At 43.9% G+C, this 25,920-nt stretch overlaps 1 protein-coding gene across 2 annotated transcripts; it reads left to right on the top strand.

Annotated features, from left to right (window-relative positions):
• Positions 1–289: 289 nt before the first annotated feature.
• Positions 290–24,170, top strand: CLDN18 (claudin 18). Of its 2 annotated transcripts, none has more exons than XM_024566228.4 (5): positions 290–597; positions 17,007–17,171; positions 17,779–17,896; positions 20,865–20,975; positions 21,937–24,170. In XM_024566228.4, exons 1-5 carry the CDS (start codon positions 378–380, stop codon positions 22,106–22,108), a joined length of 786 nt encoding a protein of 261 aa, XP_024421996.2. In that variant the 5' UTR covers positions 290–377; the 3' UTR covers positions 22,109–24,170. The 2 variants fall into 2 exon arrangements, with proteins under 2 accessions (XP_024421996.2, XP_024421995.2); XM_024566227.4 differs by lacking the exon at positions 290–597 and adding an exon at positions 5,668–5,931.
• Positions 24,171–25,920: the final 1,750 nt, after the last annotated feature.

Genomic DNA, 25,920 nt, shown 5'->3' with positions numbered 1-25,920 from the left:
GCTTAGCACCTGGAGGCCCTGCCTGGCCAACCTGCCAGGCCTTCCAGGCAGTGCCCTCTACACTTGCTTTCCCCTCTACAGAGGGGAACCTGGCTAATCAGGAAAGAAACTCCCTCAAAACGTAAACAGTGAGGAGAGTGTACACATAGTGGGAAACAAATGGGTCTTGGTACCACATTGTGGAAATTATCTCACATAGGTAGATAAAGGAGTGGGGTGAGACCAGGTGGCACTGTTGAGTCCCCTCCTCCATTTCACGGCCCATTTGTGACGCAGGCACCAGCCTTTGAAAGAAAACTCTATCCCTACACTAAACACTCTCAGAACTGGGCTGTCCCTCTCTCGTGTGGTGCTCTGTGTAAACGCTGCACCCCACCATGGCCGTGACTGCCTGCCAGGGCTTGGGGTTTGTAGTTTCACTGATCGGGATTGCGGGCATCATTGCCGCCACCTGCATGGACCAGTGGAGCACCCAGGATTTGTACAACAACCCGGTGACAGCTGTATTCAACTACCAAGGGCTGTGGCGCTCCTGTGTTCGAGAGAGCTCTGGCTTCACTGAATGCCGAGGCTACTTCACCCTGCTGGGGCTGCCAGGTAAGGGCTGGTGACTGGCACACTGGGGAGGGACACTGGGCCTCTGCCTGAGGCACCACAGAGGGACTGCTGGGGAAGGAAGAACAACAGCCCCCGCCCCCACCAGGGTAAGAACAAGCCCATAGGAACCTTAGGGAGAAGAGCTTTCTGGGGCTGTCAGAGTTCCCATTCCCCTAACTGGATGGTGCCCAATTCTTCCCAACGGGCCTAATTTTAGAATAACTTCTCTGTGAGCCATGGCATTGAGTCTCAATCACCCACAGTAATAAGACTCAGGAGGCCCAGACTTTAGCCACTTCCTTTTTTGGCCCTAAGTATTTCCTTCCTGAATTGAGGATTGTGAATCCATCTCCAGGCCCCCTTGTGCTGGGGCCCAGCTTCCAGAGAAGCCTAAGCACATAGCAGCAGCAGAAATGGGGCAGAGGAAAGGGCCAGAGAAAAAGAACTGAGTGCTGTGTCTCTCTGTGGTGAGCTAGATGGAGTCCGCCTCTGTGGCTCCTGGCTCCTGACCTCCAGAAAATATTGACCACATGGAACAGGATCCAGGGCACCCCTGCATAGAGGCCTCTGTGGCAAGTGAACTCTGCCAGGCAGGCAAAGGTGTGTGGACTGGGACGTCCACCTCCCCAGACTGGGGTACTGGCCCCATAAGGACTATGCATTTGTTTGCTTAGTAGACTAGTCATTTTTACTTGAAGAAAAACTCAAGTCTCAAAAGTATAAATGTTGAAAGTGTCTTTCACTCAGGTAACAGAGTAAGGCGAAGTATAAACTTGTCATTTTTATTTTTTAGTTCTTTGTTCCTTCCATAAATATAAATATCAAAGTCTTGAAAGGGACATTGATCTAAGGTGGCGTTGCAAGGAGGATTAGAAACAGAAAATTGGGCTTTCCCCTCCAGACACTTGCCATTTGACGGTCAGGTCAAGACCCAGACATGCACAGAAGGCGACAAGTAAAGGCATCAGTCACCCAGAGATTCGTCTTTCTAGACATTCCACCTCACTGATGGAAAGCTCACGGCAACCTCAGGATTCTGTGGGCCTAGAACCCACCCTCCATGGGTGTAGTGAAAGAAAAAACCCTTCAAGTACTGCTGCTAGGAATAAAATTTGTAGAAAAAAATCTAGTTCTACATAAAATTTTTTTTTAAACTTCACACTATTTGACATCTTAATTCCTCTCTTAGGAATCTATCCCATAAGAGTAATCAGAAATTCTGGCAAAGAGTTATGTGAAAAATGTTGAGCATAATCTTGTTTTTCATACCAAAAAAACCCCCAAAAAACAAAAACACACTGGGGTGAGGTATAGGAATAGATGCTGCTTGCTTGTTTATTCTGTGTTTTTAGATGGGGGTTTGGAGTGGATGAGAAAGGTGAAGAGATTAAGAAGTATGAATTGGCAGTTACAAAATAGTCACGGGATGTAAAGTACAGCATAGGGAATATATGGTTAATAATATTGTAATGACTATGTGGTGTCAGCTGGGTACTAGACCTATTGAGGAGGCGGAAATCACTTCTTAAGTTATACAAATGTCTAAACATTATGCTGTATTCCTGAAACTAATATAATATTGAATATCAATTGTAATTTTAAAAAAATAAAATAAATTTTAGAAGAAACAGATGATGTTTACACGAATAATAGTACTTCTATGTAATGGAATACCATTATGCTCATATTAAAATACTATTTTGTTCATATCAAATTAAATGATTAATATTAAATATATTAAATGATGTTCACAAAGAGTTTAATTGCACATGTATGCAATTAAGTGAAAAGAGCAAATTTTCAAATGGTATAACCTCTTAATCAGGTAACAATTATATACAGAGAAAGGCCCTGGCTGGAGTTCATGGGATGGAGCAACACAGGCCTGTGAACAAAAGGGTTGCTGGTTCGATTCCCAGTCAGGGCACATGCCTGGGTTGTGGGCCAGATCCCCAGTGGGGGTCACACAAGAGGCAACCACACATTGATGTTTCTCTCCCTCTCTTTCTCCTTCCCTTCTCCCTCTAAACATAAATAAATAAAAGCTTTAAAAAATTATATACAGAGAAAGGGTAAAAAGGAAGTATTCCAAATATTTTATCTAGGATTTAAAATTATGAGTGATTTGTTAAAATTATCTCTACTTCCAAATGTTCTATTATGAGCACCTAAAGGTAGAACCAGAAATTAGGGATGTATAGGGTGGGGCAAAAGTAGGTTTACAGTTGTGAGTACAGGAAACACAGAGTTTAGTCTTGTATTATTATTTATTTATTAATTATTGTATTATTTAACAAACAACTGTAAACCTACTTTTACCCCACCCTGCACAATGTGGCAATATACTTTTTAAATTAATAGACATATTGATTATTTTTCTTACTAGTGTACTAATTTTATTCCTCCCATACTTCATTTTACATTGCCATTTGACCACCAATTTTGCTTAATTCTTATGTATGATTTTATATTTATAGTCCTAAAAAATGGTAAAGCAAAGGTGAAGGAAATAGCTTCTCCACTATTAGTGAAATAATATGGGCTCCTGGAAATTTATAACTTGAAATGGCACTGCCACAACCATATTTAACTCTGACTATGGGGATGATTTTCCCGAAGAGGTCAGCGAAACATTTTGCTCCACTTTAAAGATGATCAAACAAAGTCGTAACAACATTATTACAGTATTGTTAAACAGAATCAGACCGTGAATTATTAGTATTTTAGAGATACATTTTAGATATTTTAACAAAATCTATTGCTGTGAACGAGGAAGCCAGCTTTTCCCCTGTGGACCCCACTCTCTGGCAGCGACCCACTCGCTTCAGAGCACAGAATCTCACCAGGAAGTGAAAAATCCCATCTTCCAGATGTTTTAAAACATGTCCATATTTATTTCACATAAAAAAGTGTGTAGACTTAAAATCTCTCTCTACTCACTTAATATTCTGCCTAAGTAGAGTGGCTTTAGTCTACTCTTTAAAATTAACTTTTCCTTCTTCCAAAAAAATAAAGTCACTGTTGCCATTTCAAACAAGAAAGAAAGCTTAATTCATTATACCTGAACCTTTAAATTTTGCGTAAAAACATTTGCATAGGGAAAAGGGAGTGAGACTAGATAACTTGTAATAAACTATTTTTTAAATTTTTCCACTATCAATTTATTATTCTGGTGGTATTATAATCAATGTATTGGGGGGGATTGTTAGACAAATGTCATAAAATGAACAACTTAAAACCAAACTCTCATAGATCTCTGTATGAACAAAAAGGCCGTGTCTTGGTTGAAATAAAAATACAATGGACTTTGTCCACAGAAACATTCCTGAATTATTCCAATATTTCCCAAATAATTGGTCAATCTGTGTCCACCAGCAGAGACCACAGCCACTTTTTCTAGTTGCCCCCTCCCCACCTTTTAGACCTGGCCTTGTAGCTCAGTACAGGGGATACAGAGCCACTAACACTATCACCTAAGTCATATATCACTCTGGCTTACTCTCCACTTTGGGGTTTTCTGGTTCATGCTTCGTTCTCTACTAACCCTGACCAGAGAACCTAAAGCAAGGTGTGCAGTTGAGGAAAGTGTTGCCTCCATTCAAATTAGGAAGGAGACCTTCCATATTTGCTTTCTGTGTTTGCTGGGAATAAAGCCATGAGAGCAGTGGCTGGTCGTACCCAAGATAACATTGAAATGTCCAGATGCTCAGCCTCGTTTCCTGGAGAACTTGTACAGGTTAGAGAATGGGTGTGTGTGAGTGTGTGTGTGTGTGTGTGTGTGTGTGTTCAGGGCCTTGAAATTCAGATTTAGAGAAGCTCTAATTAAAATGTACCTGAATTGAGAGGCAAGACACACATGACCCACAGGAAGCAGCAGATCAATGAATTCTCTTAAAAAATCAAATTGTGTAGACAAAATGCAATGGCTGATTTCTGGCTAAGTCTTTCTTTTGCGTGATTATGTAAGTCCTGGTACTTTTGTCAACTGCAGTGAAAATTTTTCTGCAAAATGTAGAAGACAAGTATGTGAGATCTGAAAGGGCTCTGACGTGTCCTAGTTTAGTCCCCACATTACAAATGAAGACTCTCTGACTTTCTTGAGCTGGGCAGTTTCCTCAAAATCGCCCAGCACACTGCATTGTTTGTACAGGGTCAGGAGCAGATCCTAGGTCTGTCAGTTACCCGAGCAGGCTCTTTGGTCCAGCCAGCCTGGGTCCTTCCTCTGGCCTTTGTGGAACCTTCTGTGACTGCCACATGGTCCTCACGTGGTTCTGTGGCACCAGTGAAAGAGTGAGAAGGAGGTCAACAGGACGTCTCAGGTCTTTTCATCCCAGTTCCAATACCTGTGAACCAAGAGCATATCTCTAGGATTTGGCTTCCTGTTCTGAAAAGTGGGGACAACTTAGTCTGCCCTTAGCTCTCTATGTGGAAATAGAGAAAGAGCACAAGAGAGGAAGTTGAGGTAGGAGCTCCACCTTTGCTGATTTAAAGCATCTGTGGTTCAAGGCATCTGAACAAGTTCCTTAATCTATTTGTACCCCACTTGACTGAACCCCCCCAAAAATATATGGGGGAATATAACACCTACTCTATTCATTTCTATAATATTAAAATAAAGAGATATGAGCGAAAAGTTGTAAATAGTTGTAAGGAGAAAATGTGGAAGTCTTGTTTAAGATGGAGGTTCCTGGGGCCATTTTTTAAAAGTGAGGTCAGCCAAAGGGGTCTCCCAAGATGAGCACAGCCTCGCGGAAGAGCTGTGGGGGTTTTCCTCTGTGCTGGACGTGTCAGCTTTTCCCCAGATGGTGGCATGCCCCAGACAGAGCCAGAGGGTGTCCACTCAGCCCGCTCTGCACTCACACCAGCTGGGCCTGCGCAGATCAGCAAGACAAGTGCCTCTTGGAACCTCTTCCCTAACAAATGAAAAAATAATGCCCTTGAACCAAGAGTGAAACTGAACTATCTAAGGAAAACACTGTGAGCAAACACCAGGAGCTGAGAGAAACCATCTGATTAGAGCGGCTCCCCTCAGGAGCACGGTAGGACCACACCTTCCACAGGAGGAAGGTAGCGCTGGTTCCAAGGCAGCAGCCAGAGTGCCAGAGGCAAAAGCCATGTCCACCACCACATACCAACTGGTGGGCTTCCTCTTGTCCATCCTGGGCCTGGCGGGCTGCATCGCTGCCACGGGGATGGACACGTGGAGCACCCAAGACCTGTACGACAACCCTGTCACCTCCGTGTTCCAGTATGAAGGGCTCTGGCAGAGCTGCGTGAGGCAGAGCTCAGGGTTCGCGGAATGCCGGCCCTACTTCACCATCTTGGGCCTTCCAGGTAGGCACCAGGCAAGACCCAGGGGTCCCACCAGGTGAGGGCAGGAGGGGGCTATGAGCTCTCACTGCAGCCAGGAGGACCTTGGAAATTACCGCAGGGACAGAGTCATGATTCCACCTCTGGGTGTGACCCTTGCAGGATTGGCTCAGAATACAAGGTGTGAATAAGAAGAGCTGGCCCCAAGTCAAACAGGGCAATAGACATAGGGGAGAAAAGCAGAGAATTCAGATCAAGTCAAAAGAATTGATAGTGAGGAAGCAGGTCATGAAAAGAATGGGTCTATTGTAAAGGCATGTTCATGATACTAGAATAGACCAATGTTCCTCAAGGAGAAAATTAATTGTGTGCGTGTATGTGCATGGAACTTGCTCCTGCTTGCACATACATGGGAGTAAGGCAGTAGGATGGTGAATATTTTCTTAGAGATGAGTAAGTTTTTTGAGAGCTAGATTTATTTCATTTTCAATTCAACTCAATTTTTCTCTGAAAAGTTGGATCTCTGTAGGTGCTAAAAAATATAGCTATTAAATTATATTGTTAAATTATTCTGTTGAAGGCTGACCAGGGCTCTGTAGACCCCACACCACCCTGTCTGGTTATCTGGCTGATCAGCCCCTCTTCTTCTTGCCTCTTTCATCTCTCCTCCTCACTTATACTTATACCCTCCTTTTCTTGAAAATCCTCTCATGATTTTGATCGCTGTCAAGTTCATTTCTCCCTGGATCACTGACTACAAAATTAGAAGGCTAAATTTTTCTACCACCTCCCTCAACCTTTCTCAGTCTGGTTTCTATCCTTTATCTCTTTAGAACATTTGTTCTTTTGACAGTGGCAGGAGGTTGGGCAGAATCTTCCAATCAACAACGTCCAGTCCTCAGTTCTCATCTCCCTAGATATTTCAAAACCCAAACAGCTCTTATGGTTCCCCATTCCCAGCTTAATCAGGTACATACATGACAGCCTTATAGCCAGACCCTCCTACCTCCCTCACTTACCTTCCCTGGCCTATCTCTTTCTATTCCCCTGCCCCAAGCCTATGCTTCTCCCTGTCCATTTACTATACTCTGGGCTCAGTCCTGGATACCCATTGCTCCCACTGCTCAAATGCTCTCCTCTATCATCCCAACTGTCATCTCCACAAACCTTCCCATTGCAAGGTCCAGCTCAAATACCACCCCTTCCCTGAAGCCTCCTCACATCTCCATGTTGAACAGGATCCTACAAACCTCTGTACCAAACCCAGAGCACTCCGATAGCACTGAGCATATTCCCCTCTCCTATCTCTGTTCACAAATCTGAAAAGCTGAGAAGCTCCAGGCAGCCATCACAAAGGCATACCCCAGCCTTGTCCATCTGGATCAGGGAAACAGGATTCCACCCAAAGCCAGGGGAGACATTTCTTGGGACTGAGTTGGCAGAAAGGAAATACTTTAAATATTTGATAATTTGTGGCCACAAAGAATGGTGTGGATTTAAAATAGCCAGTGCTCATGCAGCAGGAGTGACTACAATGTAAACTGGCATCCCAAAAGGCAAATGTTTGTTGGATGTCTTAAGATTTGGCTGGCTGAGGTAAGAGATGGCTGGAAGTATTACCGGGAGGAAAAGATTAAAAAGAAAGTAAAAAAGCTGAAGGCAGGAAGGAGTAAAAGCAACCAGGGAGGAGGCCAAGGAGGTCTTCTGGAAACTTGTGGAGTTCCCGAGGGAGCTGAAAGGAGTAACATTAACCAGACAGGACCCGGCACCCAGAAGGGACTCAGCCATCAGAAACAGCAGCTGAAGCATTTTCTTGAGCATGACAGGGGGCCTAGGAAAGACAGACCTGAAGCAGAGGAGCTGGGTGAAATGCCTGGAGATAGGAATGGAAGGTTTGGGGGAGTTTTTGACCCAGATCCCACAGGAGTACCACCCTTCAGCAGAGAAATAGGCCTTCAAGTGCTATAAAGGCATGAGGCAGATATCATAACACTTCTGTTAATAATCATAATAATCACTACCAAGTATTTAATGTTCCTAACTCTAAGCTCTTTTCTTGCAAAATCTCAGTAAACTTTCATTCACTGGAACTCACAGCCATTGAATAATTTAATTCCATTCAACTAGCTATATTATATAATCTATAAATAGAGTAATGAGGTAAATGGCATTGGTAGCAGGATTGTTTACTTGAATATTACCAGCTCTATACAATTTATAGCCCAAGATTCCCTCAATATATTCCAAACACTCAATGTAGCATGTAGCTCTCCAAGGACAGTGCTCAGAAATAAAAACAGCTACCAGTTAGTGGACTGAACCTCGACTCTCCAGTTTAATCTTCACAACAATACAGGGAAATACGTATTACGGTAGCTTTATTTTTACAAAATTGGGAACTGAGGCTCAGAAAGTGGGACAAGGTAAAAAATATGCCCAAGCTCCATGGATAGAAGATGCAAAAGCAGGATATGAACCAAAGGCTGAAAAACTTCCAAGCCTGTGTCTTCCCCTGCCCCATGCTCAGGCTCTGTTTCTATGTTCCAGGTGGAAGGGGCTGCCTTTAGCACTGAAGAAATAGGCCTGGGCGTGAGCATTATAAGAATAAGGGTTACAGCAGTAGCCTTGGCCCATTTATAGCAATATCATTAACAGTACACCATTAGGAGTTCTAAATTTAAAGAGTGGAGGACTTGTATGTCATTCCCATTTCTCCTCCCTGGAGACAGTGGAGGGGAAAAGCAAAGGTCAGTCAATAAGAAGGTGGAGAGGAGGCTAAGAGACCTGGCAAACTCATGTCTGTGGCTCCACGATGATGTCATAGTTAAGTAATGTTTTTCTTTCTAATGTGTTTGCAAATATTTGGACTGAATTCGGTGCAGTGGCAGGCCCAATGGCTAGAGACAGGTGAGTTGGAATCAAGGGCACAGCTTGACCACCCACATCTCTTGACCTTTCTTTCCCCATCTGGGAAATGCCTCACAATCTCACGTTTAGGCAGCTGTGTGAAAGGGCTCTGTGACCCATTTACAAGCTCTAGCTTTTTAAATCATTAGATCATTATTGTGTCTACATCACCCAAAGTTCTCAAACATTTCATCTTTCAAATTTCTTCTCCGAAGTCAAACACTTTTTATGAATCCAAATACCCTAAGTAAAGACTATTTAGGGTCTTTTTTTCTCCTTTCCATCCCCCATTCCACCTGAGTTCTGAGCACTTCACAGGCTCTCAGCCCCTTTGCAGACACTGAACGTCTTGATTTTTTTTTTTATACAACTGCTTACATCCTCCCTTCCTCCCTCAATGTGAAAAAAACAACAGGCCCTGGAGAGCGAGGGAGTTTCCCATCAACCTGTCAATCATATTTACACCTACAGGAATGGATTTTAACAAAACCACATTCAACCCAGAGAACAATTCCATAAATGTAAAGCAAAAATTCTTAAGAGAAAAAATATGAAAAAAGATTGAAACTGCTCTTAAGAATCTTTTCTAAAGGAGCTGCCTGGTTTGCTTCTTCTTACTATTGGCTGACTTTTTCACATAAAGTATAATGCACGTGATCCTGTGAAACCAACTTGTCTTTCTCCAATGTCTGCTAGAAGAAACTGGCCTTAGGAGGCGAAGGGATTATAAATTAGTTTTAAAATTGAAATTAGATCTGGGGAAGCCTCTTGGGTTTGGTCAAGCTGTGTTTTCTTTCTCTGCCCCTCCCAAAAAGAGATGTTTTGGCCTTTTTAAATACATGAACAAACATTTAAATGTGTACATGCTATTGTACACTGAAGGAAATCCCATGGAGAGCTGAGAATACAGCTACAAAGTCCAAGAGAACTGGTGTCTTCGGTATAAAAATGAGGCAGCTTGCCCTTATTTTTCAATGGTCAAAGCTATGTAGACCCAGGAATCAGAATGCCCCTCAGCTTGTGGTTCTGGAAGTTGTTGCTTTGATAGCAGGGAAGTCACCTACAAAACATATGCCATAGCATGGACTAGTCACTGGAGGAGCATCATTTCATGGTGGGGACAACCACTGTCAGAATTACATAGTTGGACCCCACCTTAGAGGTGGAAAGGAAGGACAATGAAGACAAAAACCACCTACACTACCTCACCTATCACCTAGCTCTCCTGTTCATTGCTAGCCCATCCTGAGCCTGTTTTCCCTGATCTCCGCCACTCTTTGGTACCAAGCCTTTCTCTTCCTTTTTTTCTCAAATCTTCTTTCCCTATCGTCCTTCATACTCCTTCATCCATGGCTCGCTCTTTTTATTTTTAAGTACATTTTACTGATTACGCTATTACAGTTGTCCCATTTCCCCCCCTTCACTCCACTCCATCCTGCCCACCCCCTCCCTCCCACATTCCCCCCCTATAGTTCATGTCCATGGGTCATACATATAAGTTCTTTGGCTTCCACATTTCCTATACTATTCTAAACCTCCCCCTATTTTCTACCTACCATTTATACTTCTTATTCCCTGTACCTTTTCCCCCTCCTCCCCCTCCCCATTGATAACCCTCCATGTGATCTCCATTTCTGTGATTCTGTTCCTGTTCCAGTTGTTTTCTTTGTTTCTTTTTTAAGGTTCAGTTGTTGATAGTTATGAGTTTGTTCTCATTTTACAGTTCATATTTTTGATCATCTTCTTTTTCTTAGATAAGTCCCTTTAACATTTATTATAATAAGGGCTTGATGATGATGAACTCCTTTAACTTGATCTTATCTGGGAAGCACTTTATTTGCCCTTCCATTCTAAATGATAGCTTTGCTGGATAGAGTAAGCTTGGATGTAGGTCCTTGCCTTTCATGACTTCAAATGCTTTCCAGGCTTTTCTTACCTGCAAGGTTTCTTTTGAGAAACCAGGTGGTAGTCTAATGGGCACTCCTTTGTAGGTAACTCTCTCTTTTTCTCTTGCTGCTTTTGAGATTCTCTCATCTTTCATCTTGGGTAATGTAATTATGTGCCTTAGTGTGTGCTTCCTTGGGTCCAACTTCTTTGGGATTCACGGAGCTTCCTGGACATCCTGAAAGTCTATTTCTTTTGCTAGATTGGGGAAGTTCTCTTTCATTATTTTTTCAAATAAGTTTTCAATTTCTTGCTCTTCCTCTTCTCCTTTTGGCACCCCTATGATTCAGACATTAGAACATTTAAAGTTGTCCCAGAGGTTCCTAAGCCTCTCCTCATTTTTTTTTTGAATTCTTGTTTCTTCATTCTGTTCCAGCTGAATGTTTATTTCTTCCTTCTCGTCCAAGTTGTTGATTTGAGTTTCCTTCCCTTCATTGTTGGTTCCCTGTATATTTTTCTTCATTTCATTTTGCATAGCCTTCACTTTTTCCTCTATTTTGTGACCATACTCAATCATATCTGTGAGCATCCTGATTACCAGGCTTTGAACGCTGCATGTGATAGGTTGACTATCCCGCCATTGGTTAGTTCTATTTTGGGGTTTTGATCTGTTCTTTCATTTGCCCCATATTTCCTTGTCTTGGCACAGCTTTTACATTGTAAGGGGCAGAGCCTTAGGTATTGGCCAGGGCAAGGCAACCCACGTCACTGTGTTGTGGCATTGTATGTGGGTGGGGGAAGGGTCAGAAAGGGAATAATGCTGCTTGCCTGGCTTTCAGTAAGCTTTCAGTCATTTTCCCCACTACCCACAAGCAAATTGGGCCCTTCTGGTGCTGATTCCTGGGTAGGTGGGTTCGTGAGTTTGTGTATGTTCTAGGACTCTGTGGGTGTCTCCAATGAACTTTCCTGTGAGGCTGGAGTTTCTCCCACTGCTGCAAGCCCCACAGGTTTTTACAGTCAGAGGTTTTGAGGCTTTCTTTTCCCATGCTGGAACTCTGGGCTGCATGGTCTCTCTCGCTCCCCAGTTGTTTCTCCCGATTTATCCACATGCAAATGTGGGACTGCCTGGTCCTCTAGTTATGGCCTTGCTGTGAGTCGTCTCTGCCCTGGCTGCCTATCTCCACCCCTCCTACCAGTCTGGATGAATTTTTCTTCTTTGACTCCTCAATTGTCAGCCTTCCATGCATTTCGATTTTCTATCAGTTCTGTTTGTTTGTTTGTTTTAATTTGTTGTCATTCTTCTTTTGGTTGTTCAAGAAGGCAAAGTGTATCTACCTATGCCTCCATCTTGGCCAGAAGTGATCCATGGCTTTTTCAAATTCTTGACCATTCATTACCATGTGAAAGGATTCAGGTTTGCACACAGTACAAGCCAAAGTCATGTGGGGTTGGAGAAAGGTAACTTCTTTTTAGAGAAGGGAAGGGAACTGATATTTACTGAGCCTGGCTTAGTTCTATGCTGGTGCTGAGTAGCATCCGATCCTCACAACAGCTCTATCCCACTCCAGAGTTTAGGAAACTAGTCTTCAATGAGGTGAAATGACTTCCCCAACAACTTACCTGGTGTCACATCATTCTGTAGGATTTCATAAGATACAAGGACCTCCATATTAGTTTCCTGGGATCTATGGAAAGTCTAGGCCTTCCTCCTTGTTCTGAAGGGCCTTGCCTCTGAGGTCTGTCCTCAGACTTGCCTCCTCTGGGCTCCCCTCCTTTGGACCCCTCCACCAGCCCTTCCTGCCTCCAGTCTGAGACCAAGCTCTGCCTGAAGGTATGGGTCATCTCCCCTCCCTACCTCACCTGTATCAAAGGCCTTTGGTTCCTGGTGGCTTGCTGTCTCATCAGCCCCATCCCTATCCCCCAGCCATCTCAGGGATGTCAGCCTCTGGGAACTCTTTCCTCTCAATTCCCCACCCTAGCACCTCCCCCTGAGCCCTCATGAGGTCTGTTTTCACAATTTATTCCTTGCAATTTTATGTGTGGTAATTAACTGTAGGAGTGGGAGATGGGATAGGTAGAGGAGGGCAAAGGGAGAAAAATTGGGACAGCTATAATAGAATAACAATTTTAAAATCTTTAAAAATATAAATAATTAAATGAAAATCTCTAGAGTTGGGGCCAAAACATTAATATTTCTTTAAAATTTCTCCAGGAGATGTTGAGGTGCAGCCTGGGTTGGAAACCACACCTGAGAGCAACTTGCCTGTCACTTCATTTCAGGAGAATAAGAAATTTTGCAACAGGGAAAGAACACTGAGTTCCCATTTTCTGTTTGTTTCTGTTAACCCTGAATCCTGCCCACCCTTCATGTCTGATAATGCCTCATTGTTTATTGGAAAGAATGCTGTAGTCACACCTTTGGTTCAGGGAATCGGTCTTTAGAACCCATTGACTCACCTGTTATCAGCTGATAAGCCTATGCCTCTTGCTCAGAATATTAAATAAGAGACAGAGTAGCTAAAAGAGAAACCTACTTCCATTAGGAGTAGTTTCTCTGGTTACCTCTTTATGGAAAAGGATTAGAATTCCAGATCATAAAATCTTCTACCTGGAAAGGAAGTTCAGGTCACCACCACATATCTCTATGGTCATTACTAGACATAGGGGGATTGTAGCAATGAGTGGTGGAGAACATTTTCTCCTACTTCCTGGCATCTGTCTCCATCACAATTCCCACTCTCAGAAGAACCTCCCAAGGGGTCTCCAAAGCATGGAAGACCTTGGTCCATCCATCCAGGCTGAATTGTGGCTCTGACAGTGGCTCCACAAGGTATAAACAATGCTGTGTCTTTTCCAACTACAGGCTAAAAAAAGAGATAGGAGTAAGCTAGAAGCAGATGCCAGATATAAAAAAGAGCTCAACCTCAGGGTAGACCCCTGGTTCAATGAAGGTGCCACTGTTCATCAGAAATCCAGGGGTCAAGAAAGAGCAGGAAAGACATGAGGACTTGTCATGCAAACCTGGCTCAGCAGAGGCAAGAGGGTATCTAATAGCCTAAAGCAAAGATTGGCTGGGACAAACTGGCCAGGGTTCCAGTACCTAGGGGCTCCTTTGGCACACCAGCAGCAACTCTCCACATCAGGCAAGTTCACAGTGCTTTCACCTCCCACCTGCCAGCATTGCCACCCTTCCCATCCAGCAGTGTCAGGGAAGGTCACATACCTCAGCTAGAGCCTCAGCAAACATGTGATATGTTTTCAGGAACAAATATTAGAAGCCTACTCAATCAAAAGGGATTCAATGACCTCATCCTTGCCAAGAGTCCCAGATAATTGTAATTTTTTCATAAAATGAGGAAAAACATTCTTTATCCTAGTTGGTTAATTATTATTTGTCTGGTGGGTTAGCTAGTTGGGTGGTTGATTCATTGATTGCTTTTTGGTTGTGTTAACCAGATGTCTTGCTGAGCACTTCTTAAAAGGGATAAAGTATTTGATTCTCTGAATAGTTTAAAGCTTAAAATATCAGAACAAGAGCAGTTTGTAAAACCTCTAACAGGTTCCTGGGTAGATTTGAAGTTCATAAGAGGCCCATGGGGACAAGGTGGAGGGAAAGTCAAAGACCCTTCCTCTTCTCATATGTCCAGTTTTCTGGTAGTAACACCCAAAAACAGAATAGCTTGGAGGATATTTCTTGAAGTCTGGGGCTGCCCCACAAATATCTTCTCTATAGCTGTCCTGAGCCACAGGTTTATGGGTTAACTGTGTGAGTTAAAGAATATTAGAGCCACACCACAAACTACTGTTAGAAAGTGGTTCTATTATGATTACATAGCCAAGATACTCCCAAGATGAAAAGAAATTTGAGGCTCAGAATTTCCAATAAAAATGTAATCTTCTCAGATTATAAGCTGTTTGAAGGCAGAGACTATTTCCTATGAAACTTTGTACCTCCTATAGCATCAGCAAAGGGTTTTGCAGAGAATTTGAGCTTTAAAATACTGGTGAATGAATGAGTGACTTCATGGATGAGTATATGAATGTGTTGTTTGACTATGAGAGTACACCAACATGTGCTTGATGAATACAGAAAGATGTAAATGAATACACAAGTAGGTGACACATGCTTGCATTTGCCAATGAGGGAATGAACAAGGTGTTTGTTCCCAGTATCCTATGGGGTGAGCAAAGCCATCAGGCAAGGCTTGGGAGGTCACAGGTGACACACTAGAGCTCTCCTATATTAGGAAGGGAATCAAGGGCCACTCTGGGGCCCTCATGAGTTCTCTTTGCCTTAGTGGATTTACCATGACTGTAGCATCAGAATTCAGCTGCAAGTCCAAGATGTCACTGTTATCAATTCTCCCAGGAATGGTCAGATCGGAGGATTGATCCACCCCATAAACCAACACATCTACTCTGGAAATAAGGTTGCTAATAGGACCAAGACTGATAATGGCTGCTTAGAGAATTCTCTTCCCAGGATAAAACCAAAGATAAAAACAGAAGTTTCTTTAGAGAGAAGAGAACCAGAAACTAGTGAATGGAAGTCAGTGGCACAGAACTAGAGTAGCTGGATACCATCATCTCTACACAGGGAGATACCTGGGGAAAAGAGTCTTCATTCTTCAGATGCCACAGAAGGCTCCTTCATGAATTTGGCATGATCTACCTATCTTTTTTTATCGTATTTCATTGATTGACAATTCTTCCATCATGATAAATTGCTTTATGATACATACCTTAGAGTGAATATTGGCCATACTTGAGATGGAAATCTTCCCAAAGAGATTGGAGAGAATTCCCTCCCAGGACTCCCTTGTCTGTAGAATCACATTTATAAACAATCTCCTGAGACAGGTTATTCCTCAAGATAATTTTTGGAGAATACTCCTTTACACATTCTTAGCATCCATTTCAGAGGATGACATTTTATAGCCAAGTCTCCAAGTTTGGAAGATACATTCTGTTAGGAGCATACAGATCCCTGTACCTTGATGGCAGCCAGACCTCTGCTGGGTTTTCCAGGATAAGGTACCTCAAAGCAGTGCATGATGATGAGAAAATAACTGTTTTGACAGTTCTGGGTTTGACTCCAGTTCTCCTTTTCCTTTGCTTGGTGTTCTTGGGTAGGTTATTTCACCTCCAAGTCTCAATTTCTTCAATTACAAAATAGAGGTAGTAATATTACTTACATTGCAGGGGTTTTGGTGTGGATTAAATTTTTTAATGTCTGGAAAAGCTCTTAACAACTTTCCATCAAAAGAAGAATTGCTATGACAACTAGGATAGGGTGGAGCTTTCTGCTTTGAGTCACACAGTTCTTCCATCCTGTTTTCCTAAAACCCCACATGCTAGGGCTCATTTGTCTTCCTTTTGTAAGATTCAGTATACTTGCCGCGGATATGGTTACTGGCTGTCTTTCCCCACTTCAGCAGAAGCTCCATGAGGGCAAAGGTCATGTCTGCCCTATTAATTACTGTCACACCATGCCTACCCATGGGGCTCAGTAGAAAACTGTGGAGATCGGTCAATGCACTTTAAAGGCACCCTAGAAACCACTTTGGATGCATTTGGAGGACAGGTCACTGCAGGAGAGCCCCAGCAGGCCCTACAGCTTCCACTGACTCCTGGAAGGGAAACTGCTGGCAAACCATGGTCATGTTGAAAGACCTGAGATTGATGTAGTGTTTTTTATATGTACCCAAACCAACAGCTCACCATGACCTCAGTAGTCCCTTTGGAAGGAGGCAAAAATATAGTGCCCTTGTTAAATCACTTAGTGACCTTGCCTCATTGTATGCTGTAAATGAATACTGGGTTTTCCTAAACTGGACACAACTATATAAAACATTGAGCACATGTGGAAAGCTAGAGAAGACAGATGTTTGGGTTAGAAGTCAAAGCAACTCAGTTTTACTGTAAGATCTATCAGTAATTTTTAATGTCACCTTAGTCATACCATTACCCCTTCCTGGTCCCCAGAATATCACGTTTTAAAATGAGTAAATGAAATAGATAAATTCCATTGGCCCTCCCAGCTTCAACTGTCCACAATTTTCTCATTCTGCAGGTATTTGCATGCATGTCCTTCATCAATCAGAGGATTGCAGGTGATGGTTTTGCAATTCCCACAGTTCCATATCCCTTGACAATAACTAGGTTCATGTCACAGTGTATGAACTTGCTGATTCTCAGAAGTTCGGTGCTGGTTGCTTGTGGTTACCTGGTTTTATTAAACCAGGGCCTGATCAATCATGCTGAGATGATCTTGTCTGTCTGCTTGTGTCTTGCCCCTTGTCCCACAGCCATGCTGCAGGCGGTGCGAGCCCTGATGATTGTGGGCATCATCCTGGGTGCCATCAGCCTCCTGGTGTCCATCTTTGCCCTGAAGTGCATCCACATTGGCAGCATGGAGAACTCTGCCAAAGCCAAAATGACACTGACCTCTGGAGTCATGTTTATTATCTCAGGTAAACTAGGGCCTAGGGTTTCTGCTTGTCAAACACGCTTCTGGGAATGTCAAAGCAAAATTATTCTGGCAAAGTAAACAGCTTCTCCCTGCCGAATGTGGTATGGACATAGTTCAAAGCTTTTCCTACTGAAATTCAAGATCTGAATTTAAGGCCCAGTGACACTCTACAGAATTATCATGAGTGCTAAGATCCCTCTTAGCTGCCACCCCAGTCCCATTATAAGCAATTTCCAACCCTAAGGTAGTCATGTGACTCAACCCTTAAAGGCGTTATTTTGGTAAGATTCTAGAAAATGATTTTAAGGGATGGACTCTTGATGTTGTCAAAGAACCAAACCCCAAATATTTGTACTTTAACCATTGGTCCCAAAATGCATGAAAAATCTCTTTCTACACATATGCAAATCCTTCCACAGTTAGAGAGATAGGAGAGCCTATGCACCTAGCATGGTGTCTAGTACATGGAGGGAATTCAGCAATCAACGCTTATAGGAATGGAATGCTCTGCGGCCTGCTTGCCTAAACTCCTTTAAGTATACAGTGCCTCAGAAACATTGTGATCTCTTAAAAGCTGACTCCAGAGTTTTCTTTTTCTTGGTCTACAGGTCTCTGTGCAATCGCTGGAGTGTCTGTGTTTGCCAACATGCTGGTTACTAACTTCTGGATGTCTACAGCTAACATGTACACCGGCCTGGGCGGGATGGTGCAGACTGTTCAAACCAGGTAACCTCCTAATCTAGGTCTCAGGATTCCTTGGGGAATATTGTTATAAAAATCTGATTAGACACATATGCCTAATGTGGCTGTCAGTGTCTGAAACAGCAGAGATTTATCAGAGACAGCCATGCCATATTGTAAATCAACAATGATCTGTAAATTCATAACCTTCATTTCAGTGAAATATCCTTGGTGATATGAGTTGAGGCTGGTCTGACATTTGCATTGAAATACAGCAACAGTTCTCGGTATTTATCGAACACTCTTACACAGGCTCCATTGTGGTAGCAATGAAAACAGGCACTATTAACCGAGGCATGTAAATGAACATCAACCCGCATCTTCAGTCCATGATGGGAACTTGGCTAGGGACACGTAAAAGCTTGAATAAAAATGAGCAAGATGCAGTATAGGTGCAAGATGCAGTAATGTTTCATCCTCATTTGGCTTGACTCTTTCTCTCGCTCATTAATTCATTCTTTCTACAAATGTATTGAGCACCTACTGTGGGCCAGGAACTGTTCTGAGTGCTGGGGATAAAGACAAGGTCCCTGTTCTCACGGAGCTTATGGTGTAGCACAGGGAGACAAAACTTCACTATAATTTGGTGTCTAAAGGAGGGCAGGACTTTTAAAAGATGGAAAAGCAATTCTAACATGTGTATTCAGTTAGCCACTTCAAAGGGACATTTCTCATAGCAAGAAGCAGCAGCAAAGTCCTCAAGGAAAAAGAGCAATATGAATATTATACCTAAGTGACCCATCATCTATGGGGTAGATATACTTGGTATTTCTCCAGCCACACCATCGTGGGATACAGGCAGGGTATAAGGACCAGGTAAACCCATTTACTCTCTGGCTCCCTGGAACTCCTGTCCCCATTCACATCCCTGCTTTCCTTCAAGAATGGGAAGGAAGAGATCCCTATAGTTGCCCATATTCACCTCCATGGTCCTCCCATGTCCTCTTGGTTACAAAAGCAACTTAGAAATAAGCTGGAACTTGCCCAGTTTGGGCATAGAAAGTCCCATTTCCTAAAAGGCTCTTCTGTCACAGGCAAATTGGAAGAGCCCACCTTGTCGAAAGTTTCTATGTGCCTAGTGTCACTGTCCCTGCCCTGAGGAGCCACCCCTACCACCCAACTGACACCCAGCACTAAGTGGCCATCTCCCTCTCACATCATCTCCCTAGAACCTGCCCCTCTCCCTGTGGCAGCCACCTTCAGTCCTGAGATTGATACCAGAGGATTCTGACTGGCCTCGTGAACTTTTTCCTCCCTGGATGGGCAGCATTTTTTCTGTGTCTTTTTATCTTCTCTACACAGACAGCACAGCTGCCAAGAAAGATCTTGGCAGTCAATTGATGGGGCTCTGGTTCTGGTGCCTTATTCAGTCCCAGCATCCCCTCTCTCTGCCCCCCGACTCTGCCGTCCCCACTTTGTGTGTAACACTGGCAGATCTAAGCCCTGGGCCAGAGCTACAAACTGCCCTTTCCCTGTACACATCTTGCAAGGTGTTTCGTATTAACCTAAACGCCTCACTTTATAACCTGAATTACCTACTTTTTAAAATTAAGAGTGTTTCAGGTTGGGTTACTCAGAAACAGATCATGAGAAAGAGATCCTGAGAATCGGTGTATGAGTGATTTACTAAGGACAGGAGACAAGATAGGGAGTGGGCCAAGCAGGACAGGGAAAGGGGTGATCTCGGATGAAGACTTGGACTCAGCCTGATCCTAGGAAGCTGTGGGGTCTTTCATGCTTCGGCACAGTCAGCCTCTGTGCAGGTGAGGAAGGTGACTCCAGCAGCTGAACCAAAGCCAGAACTCCAGGGAGAGCCACAGGGACAAGATGGTGAAGGCAAAAGAACACAGGAGCTGGGGGAGAGACACAGAAATGGCTGAAGGGACAGAGGGGACCTGGGAAGAGCACCATTGTACCTGCTGGACTGAGATTTCATAATAGACAGACACACTCACACACACATCTGGTTTTTTTCACCTTCTTATAAAAAGAAAAATCAGATCTGGCAGCACCGGGCCCTCATTCCCATATGGCAAGAATCTCTGCAGCCAAGAGGCAGCTGCCCTTTGACCAGGGCTCACCCTCCCTGGGTTGCCGCAGTCCCCATGCCATTCAAGTGCTTAGGTCTGAGGTCATTTATCATCATGTCTATGGTCCCCCCCCATATAATAGAGGTAAGAGAGGGAAATATTCCCTTATATGCAGCTCACTTTACTTATTACTTAAGTCTCTTACCTGTCCCAGGTAGGTATATGAGTTTGCTAACCTTGGTCAGGAGTGTCTAAGTTGAGAGAGAGAACCTCACTCCTAACACACACAGGACAGTATACTTGGATGACTGACGGTGAGGGCTTTGGCAGCAGAGTGACCTGCATGTGAATCCTGGCAATGGCATGTCCTTCCGGGTCTTTGGAAAAGTTAATTAGCTTCTCGGAGCCTCAATTTCCTCATCTGTAAGATGATCACATCAACTTAGTTCTTTATGGAGACAATACTCTCCCTGCAGGGATGGTGGCCAGGATTAATGGAGGTAGGTGAAATGAATGCTTCTTGGCCCACAGTGAGAACTCAAGGGACCAAAATTCCTTTGGAAATAATAACTCAATAGTGGTTCTCTCAAACTTCTCTAGCTAAACCGTCAAACACTCCCCGTTGGTGATAGGGAGGGAAAGGAGCCTTCCTGAGATGTTTCTCTGAGATTAGAGATCTATAATTAATTCTATGCCTCAGTGATCTAAGAGGTCCACGAATGCCCCTGCTGTTTTGCTAGCTAGGCTCAGTGCCAGTGCTGTTCTCCAGGGCGCCTGTGACCCAAAGGTGTGTGTGTCCCAGGGGCATGGGCAGGGATAGGTGTGGAATCCAAAGGGGAAACAGGACAGGCATGGCCAAGTGCAGTGGGTGGAACCTGGAGAGGTGAGTCGACCACATTCATAGCCATCATCTCCCCACTCAGGTACACCTTTGGTTCGGCTCTATTCGTGGGCTGGGTCGCTGGAGGCCTCACACTCATTGGGGGTGTGATGATGTGTATCGCCTGCCGGGGCCTGGTGCCCGAAGAAAGCAAGTGAGTCTCCCCATCCTAACGCAATCAGACATTTGATCAGAGTCCATCTTAATATATAATTTGCAGCCAGAATGATCGGTCTGAGCATATGGAATAACATTATTGAGGAAGAACTTTCTCTTTTATGAGGAACCGATAAAACAGAACAGAAATATTTCCTCCTGAGCAGATTTAGGTGTGATCCTATTTGAAGGGAAAAAAATCGTCCCTGAGTTCCCTCTAGCTCCAATATTCTGTAACTCAATGGCTCTCAGCTGGGAGCAATTCTTCCCCCAGAGGATATTTGGCAACATGTGAAGACACTTTGATTGTTACATTTTTTGGGGGGTGGGGATAGGTGATACTAACATCTAGTGGGTGGAAGCCAGGGATGTTGCTAAACAACCTACAATGCACAGGCCGGCCCTCACGACAAAGAAGCATGCGTCCCAAATGCCAATAGCACTGCTGTTGAGAAACTTTGCTGTAACTCCAAAAATGGGCTCAGAGGCGGCAGACCTGGATCGCAGGCTGGTTCTACTGCTAATTAGAGCCCGGTGACCACTAGAAAATCATTTGCCCTTTCTGGACCTCTGTTACCTCATCCATCAACTGAGCAGATTAGAGGACATGGGCTGCACAGAGGTACCTTCCAGCTCACAATTCTATGATTCCTTGGCATAACCATGTTCCCCCAGGCATTGTTTCTGGTTCAGCTTCATTTTAATTGATTAACAGAGGGAACTCACTAGTCAGTAACTACCGGCTCTAATACAAAGCAAGAAATTCTGCTCCACTGCAGAGGTCCAAAAACCAGTGTTCCAAACCCTAGAACGACCATTTCTCGCAGTTTGCCCAGGTGGAAGTGTTTCCTGGGATACTGGACTTTCAGTGCTAAACCTGAGACAGTCCAGGGTAAGTGAGGTGCTTTGTCCTCCTACCAAATATATCTATGGTCATGTAATGCTTCTTTCTCTTTCAGCTACAAAGCTGTGTCTTATCATGCCTCGGGCCACAATGTCACCTACAGGACCGGAGGCTTCAAGGCTAGCACTGGCTTTGGGCCCAACATCAAAAACAAGAACATATACGATGGGGGTGCCCACACGGAGGACGAGGGACAATCTCATCCTTCCAAGTATGACTACGTGTAGCACTCCAAGACAGCTCGGCGTGGGCAGAAGAAAACCCCAATTAGAGCTCACCCAAAAACAAAGAACGTTTTACCTTGATTCCTGATTGTTTTGGACTCTCTGATGAAGTTAGAAAAGCCTTCATTTCACCTGCGGTGAGGCCAGATGGCCTTAGCCAAACGTCTGTCTCTAAATGTGCCATCACAGAACAGCTGAGCTATCAGATATGATGTAGGCTAAGGCTATAGCCCACGTTTTGTGATCCTGTTTCTTTTTTCTTAAATAACCTTCCTAATCTGATGATAGAATGTGGTTTGAATTCCTATCAGACATTGAATGATTTAGACAGACTCTCCCTCCTCCTCCTCGCCAATATCTCATCGATTCTGTATTTCTCAACTCATCCCCCAGAACAATTCTGAAAGGAAAAAAAGAGAGTCTGTCAAAAAACATCGTTTCCGGCTATTTGATTTTTGCCTCCCCTCGCCCCAACTTGGCTACTAGTAAACACTGATTGAAGAGGTGAGAGAGGGAAATATATTTGTAATGTTTCTAGCTCATTATCCGAGTTTTCTTACACTGTGATCTTAAATGTCACCTGGACCAAAGTGATTTCAGGTTGAGGAAACCAAGACTTCCCATATTTTTGCAGGGGTGTGGGAGCATCTGTTAATTCCAGCAAAACTCTCCCAAGGGTTTCCTGAGCTCTCCACTGTGGGGAGCTGGCCAGAAAGTGTCTGTCACAGGCCAGAAAGTGTCTCTAGAAGAATGAGAAGAGGATTTTTTTTGGTACTCTAAATATATTTTGTATTCTACATAGAGTTAGAATAAATCATGTCTTAGTAAAATGATACACTGTCTCTGTGAATTCGCCTCACTCCTACACATAGATAGAAGAAAATGAAAAACTAATTGCTTTGATATTGTCTATATTTTCCAGTGTAAAAAATCACACTTAAGTCCAAATTTCATAAAATGCTCTCTGGTCCTAATTCCCTTTGGAGTCTCCAGGTCTTGGGCTATAATGATAGAGTCAGTGTAACCCATGTAAAAACCAAAGAATGGAACACAACAGGTCCTAGGAAGTGAGGTGAGACTAGTTATTTTTTTAAAAAGTGATGAGCCTGAACTCAATGTTAGGTTTCCAAGTGCCACATGTCCACACTCGTGAGGCTACAGGCCACTGCCAGCTGCCAGCAGACGTACTTGGCACTGTGGTGAGCTTTGTTACTCTGAGAGCAGTTATCGTTTCTAAACTCACCCGGAGTGGTTAGACCACTGAGTGGTTAAGAACCCAAAGCTCTCTGCAGCCATGCACCTTCCCTGTGCTTACATCACTGCTGCAGAAAGCCTAATTCCTTCCAGGCTACCAGAATCCCATCCCAGCCCCAGAGCCAGAATAGGCCCCCCTGGGAAATTGAGGTATCTGGGGGGGGTGGGGGGGACCTGTCCATTGCATTATTATTTGGCAGGGGGAAATGTCCTCATGCCAATAGATCATGTAAAAGTGACCTCCAAGGAGATGGGTGTATATTCATAGGAATATTAAGGCTGGACAGACTATATCTGGGAAAAGACCAGCTCATGGCCCATTAAACAGAAAGGAATTGTGTTCACCAAGAGAGAAAACAGTAAACTCAGAGACCCTTCTCACGGAGACAGCAATGGTTTTAGGCCCAATCAAATAGAGTACGCATGGAACTCACTGTTGAAGATGGGGTAAGTGAAGAACACTAAATCAATTCAAGAAGAAAAAGTTGGGGTGGGAGGAGAGGAAGCTGAACAATCTAGGGCATGGAGATTGTTAAGAGTCCTCGGCACTTGGGTTGAAAGCCTAGAAGCACAATGATCTCTCTCCCTCCCACCACCAGAAAGTCCCCGATCTGGCCTCAGGCATTGAGGTGTGGCTCAGATGGGTTTTTAATGAGCACATTCTCCATCCAACTAATTGTTTAAAAGTCTCCATGTAGTTAGATTGTGCTTTGTAACTATTTTTGTTTGTTTATCTTATTGTATATGCATTGCATATTGGCCTGCATGCTTTTGTTACTTAAATATTAAAAACGCTTATGTCACATTTGAACAGCTTCTGTTCTTTTTTTCTAAGCTTCGGGAAGTGAAGGCGGAAGTCTCAAAGCCGAGTGCATCTTCCTGGAGTGTTTCTGCGGGCTCGGAAAGTCTCGCATGCCAGGAACCCCTCAGCCCTCAGCACTCTGGGAGATCGGGGCACCCTGTGCCAAGGCTGCATAGCTAACAGGAGAACATTCCAACAAGGCTGGGTCTGGCTCCACACCTCACTCTCTTTCCACCATGCCAGAATGAATCCCCTAAACTGGCAAAATACACATATACATACGAAGGAAAGAAGGAGGGAGGGAAGAAAGAAGAGAGAAAGGAAGGAAGGAGTAAATTTACTTTAAACAAACAAAAAAATTGTTTATTAAGCCAAGAAGCATAATACTTAAAACAGAGGAAAGCTGTAAAATTTCAATCTTTAATCCTCAAGTTTTAAAAAAAATGTCAAATGAGCAAATCTATTATAAATGATGGACAGACAGAGGGCAAGGATGAGGGAGGACATCAGGCTAGCTTTTCCCGCTGAGCTGACACATTCAGCCTCTCTGCAGGAGCTCTCAGTGTGCTGTGCAACCTGTGTGCACAGTTAAGGGTTTCCTGGCTAAAGAGGATTGTGATGTGATGCCCCCCAGAAAGGTAGAGAAAGGCCCAGGGCCCCCTGAAGTGCACTCTCTGCAGATGAAATCCCTGATCCCTCCAGTGGCTGCAGCCAAAAGCCACCCAAATTTCACCATGATTAGGTTTGGGCTGATGTTCATTTTAAGTCAGCATTAATCTTAGGTTGAAGCCCCCAACACTATCTGGGACCCGAGTCAGTGTCCACCACCATTGAGAGTTTTCCCATTCCTTTCTTGTCTCAAGCGAAACTGGATGTGACCTGCTCACTCTGGTCTCAGGTTGCTGACCAGTCCAGGCTTTCCCTGTTATCAAGGCTGCTGCCCTTAACCTTTGTTGACAATAAAAAACTTATTTATTTTGTTCAACAAGCCAACTTGAATTTCCCCAAAGAATTTTTTGAAAGGTAAAACATCAAACATATTAAGCATGTGGGACTTGGCCACCCATACTTATTGCCCCAAGGAGGACTGTTGCCATGGCAATGGCTCTGTAAGGAGAACGGAGCTTGGCTGAAGGGTGAATTAAATACCATAGTGGAGCACAGGCCACCCGGGCATCCAGCCCCTTACGACACTTGGAGTGTTTACCCAAGTCTTAGGAGTTAAGTCATAATTACGAGAGAGTGAGAGAAACAAATATGTCCCACTGCAAACAAACATGTTGAGGGAAGGGGGTAGAGGGTCAGAATGTGGGTGAAGATGTTCTGAAAGTCAACAGTGAGTGTCTGTGGCAGTATCTTTTCCTGAGGCCTGGCAGAAACCTCCCACCACTAGCCTTTGTGCGGACTGACCAGTCCCATCCCTCTGCAAAGGGGAACAGCCAATGGAGCGGACAGAACTCAGTGAAGTGTTCACCAAAGAGCTGGCGTCAGAATGACCCTCGCAGCCTCTTTGGCAACGTACTCCAAGACTCTACATGTTCATTCTCTGTGATCCTGCATTCCCATTCCTGGGAATCAGCCCAAGGGATATCATTCTGACTCTAAAAAAAAACCCCAAAAAACCCTTTGGTTCCATGGCTAAGAAAACTGTCGGCCGAGGGATGGTGTGCGGAAAATGTGAAAAGGAACAGGGCACTGTTATCACCCCAGAGACATGTTTTCCCAGGTGCTAGGAATCCCACAGAAAGTGGTGCAGGAA

The sequence above is a fragment of the Desmodus rotundus genome, chromosome 8 (genome assembly GCF_022682495.2).
Source record: "Desmodus rotundus isolate HL8 chromosome 8, HLdesRot8A.1, whole genome shotgun sequence".
NCBI lineage: Eukaryota > Metazoa > Chordata > Mammalia > Chiroptera > Phyllostomidae > Desmodus > Desmodus rotundus.
The sequence above is the reverse complement of the archived record's forward strand: the minus strand, read 5'-3'. Positions and strand labels throughout refer to the sequence as shown.

Excerpts from the sequence above, each read along its gene's own strand:
- CLDN18 (XM_024566228.4), top strand. The coding sequence starts at position 378 with ATGGCCGTGACTGCCTGCCAGGGCTTGGGGTTTGTAGTTTCACTGATC. Across the intron at positions 598-17,006 it reads CACCCTGCTGGGGCTGCCAG|CCATGCTGCAGGCGGTGCGA; the intron begins GTAAGGGCTGGT and ends CTTGTCCCACAG. Across the intron at positions 20,976-21,936 it reads CTGGTGCCCGAAGAAAGCAA|CTACAAAGCTGTGTCTTATC; the intron begins GTGAGTCTCCCC and ends TTTCTCTTTCAG.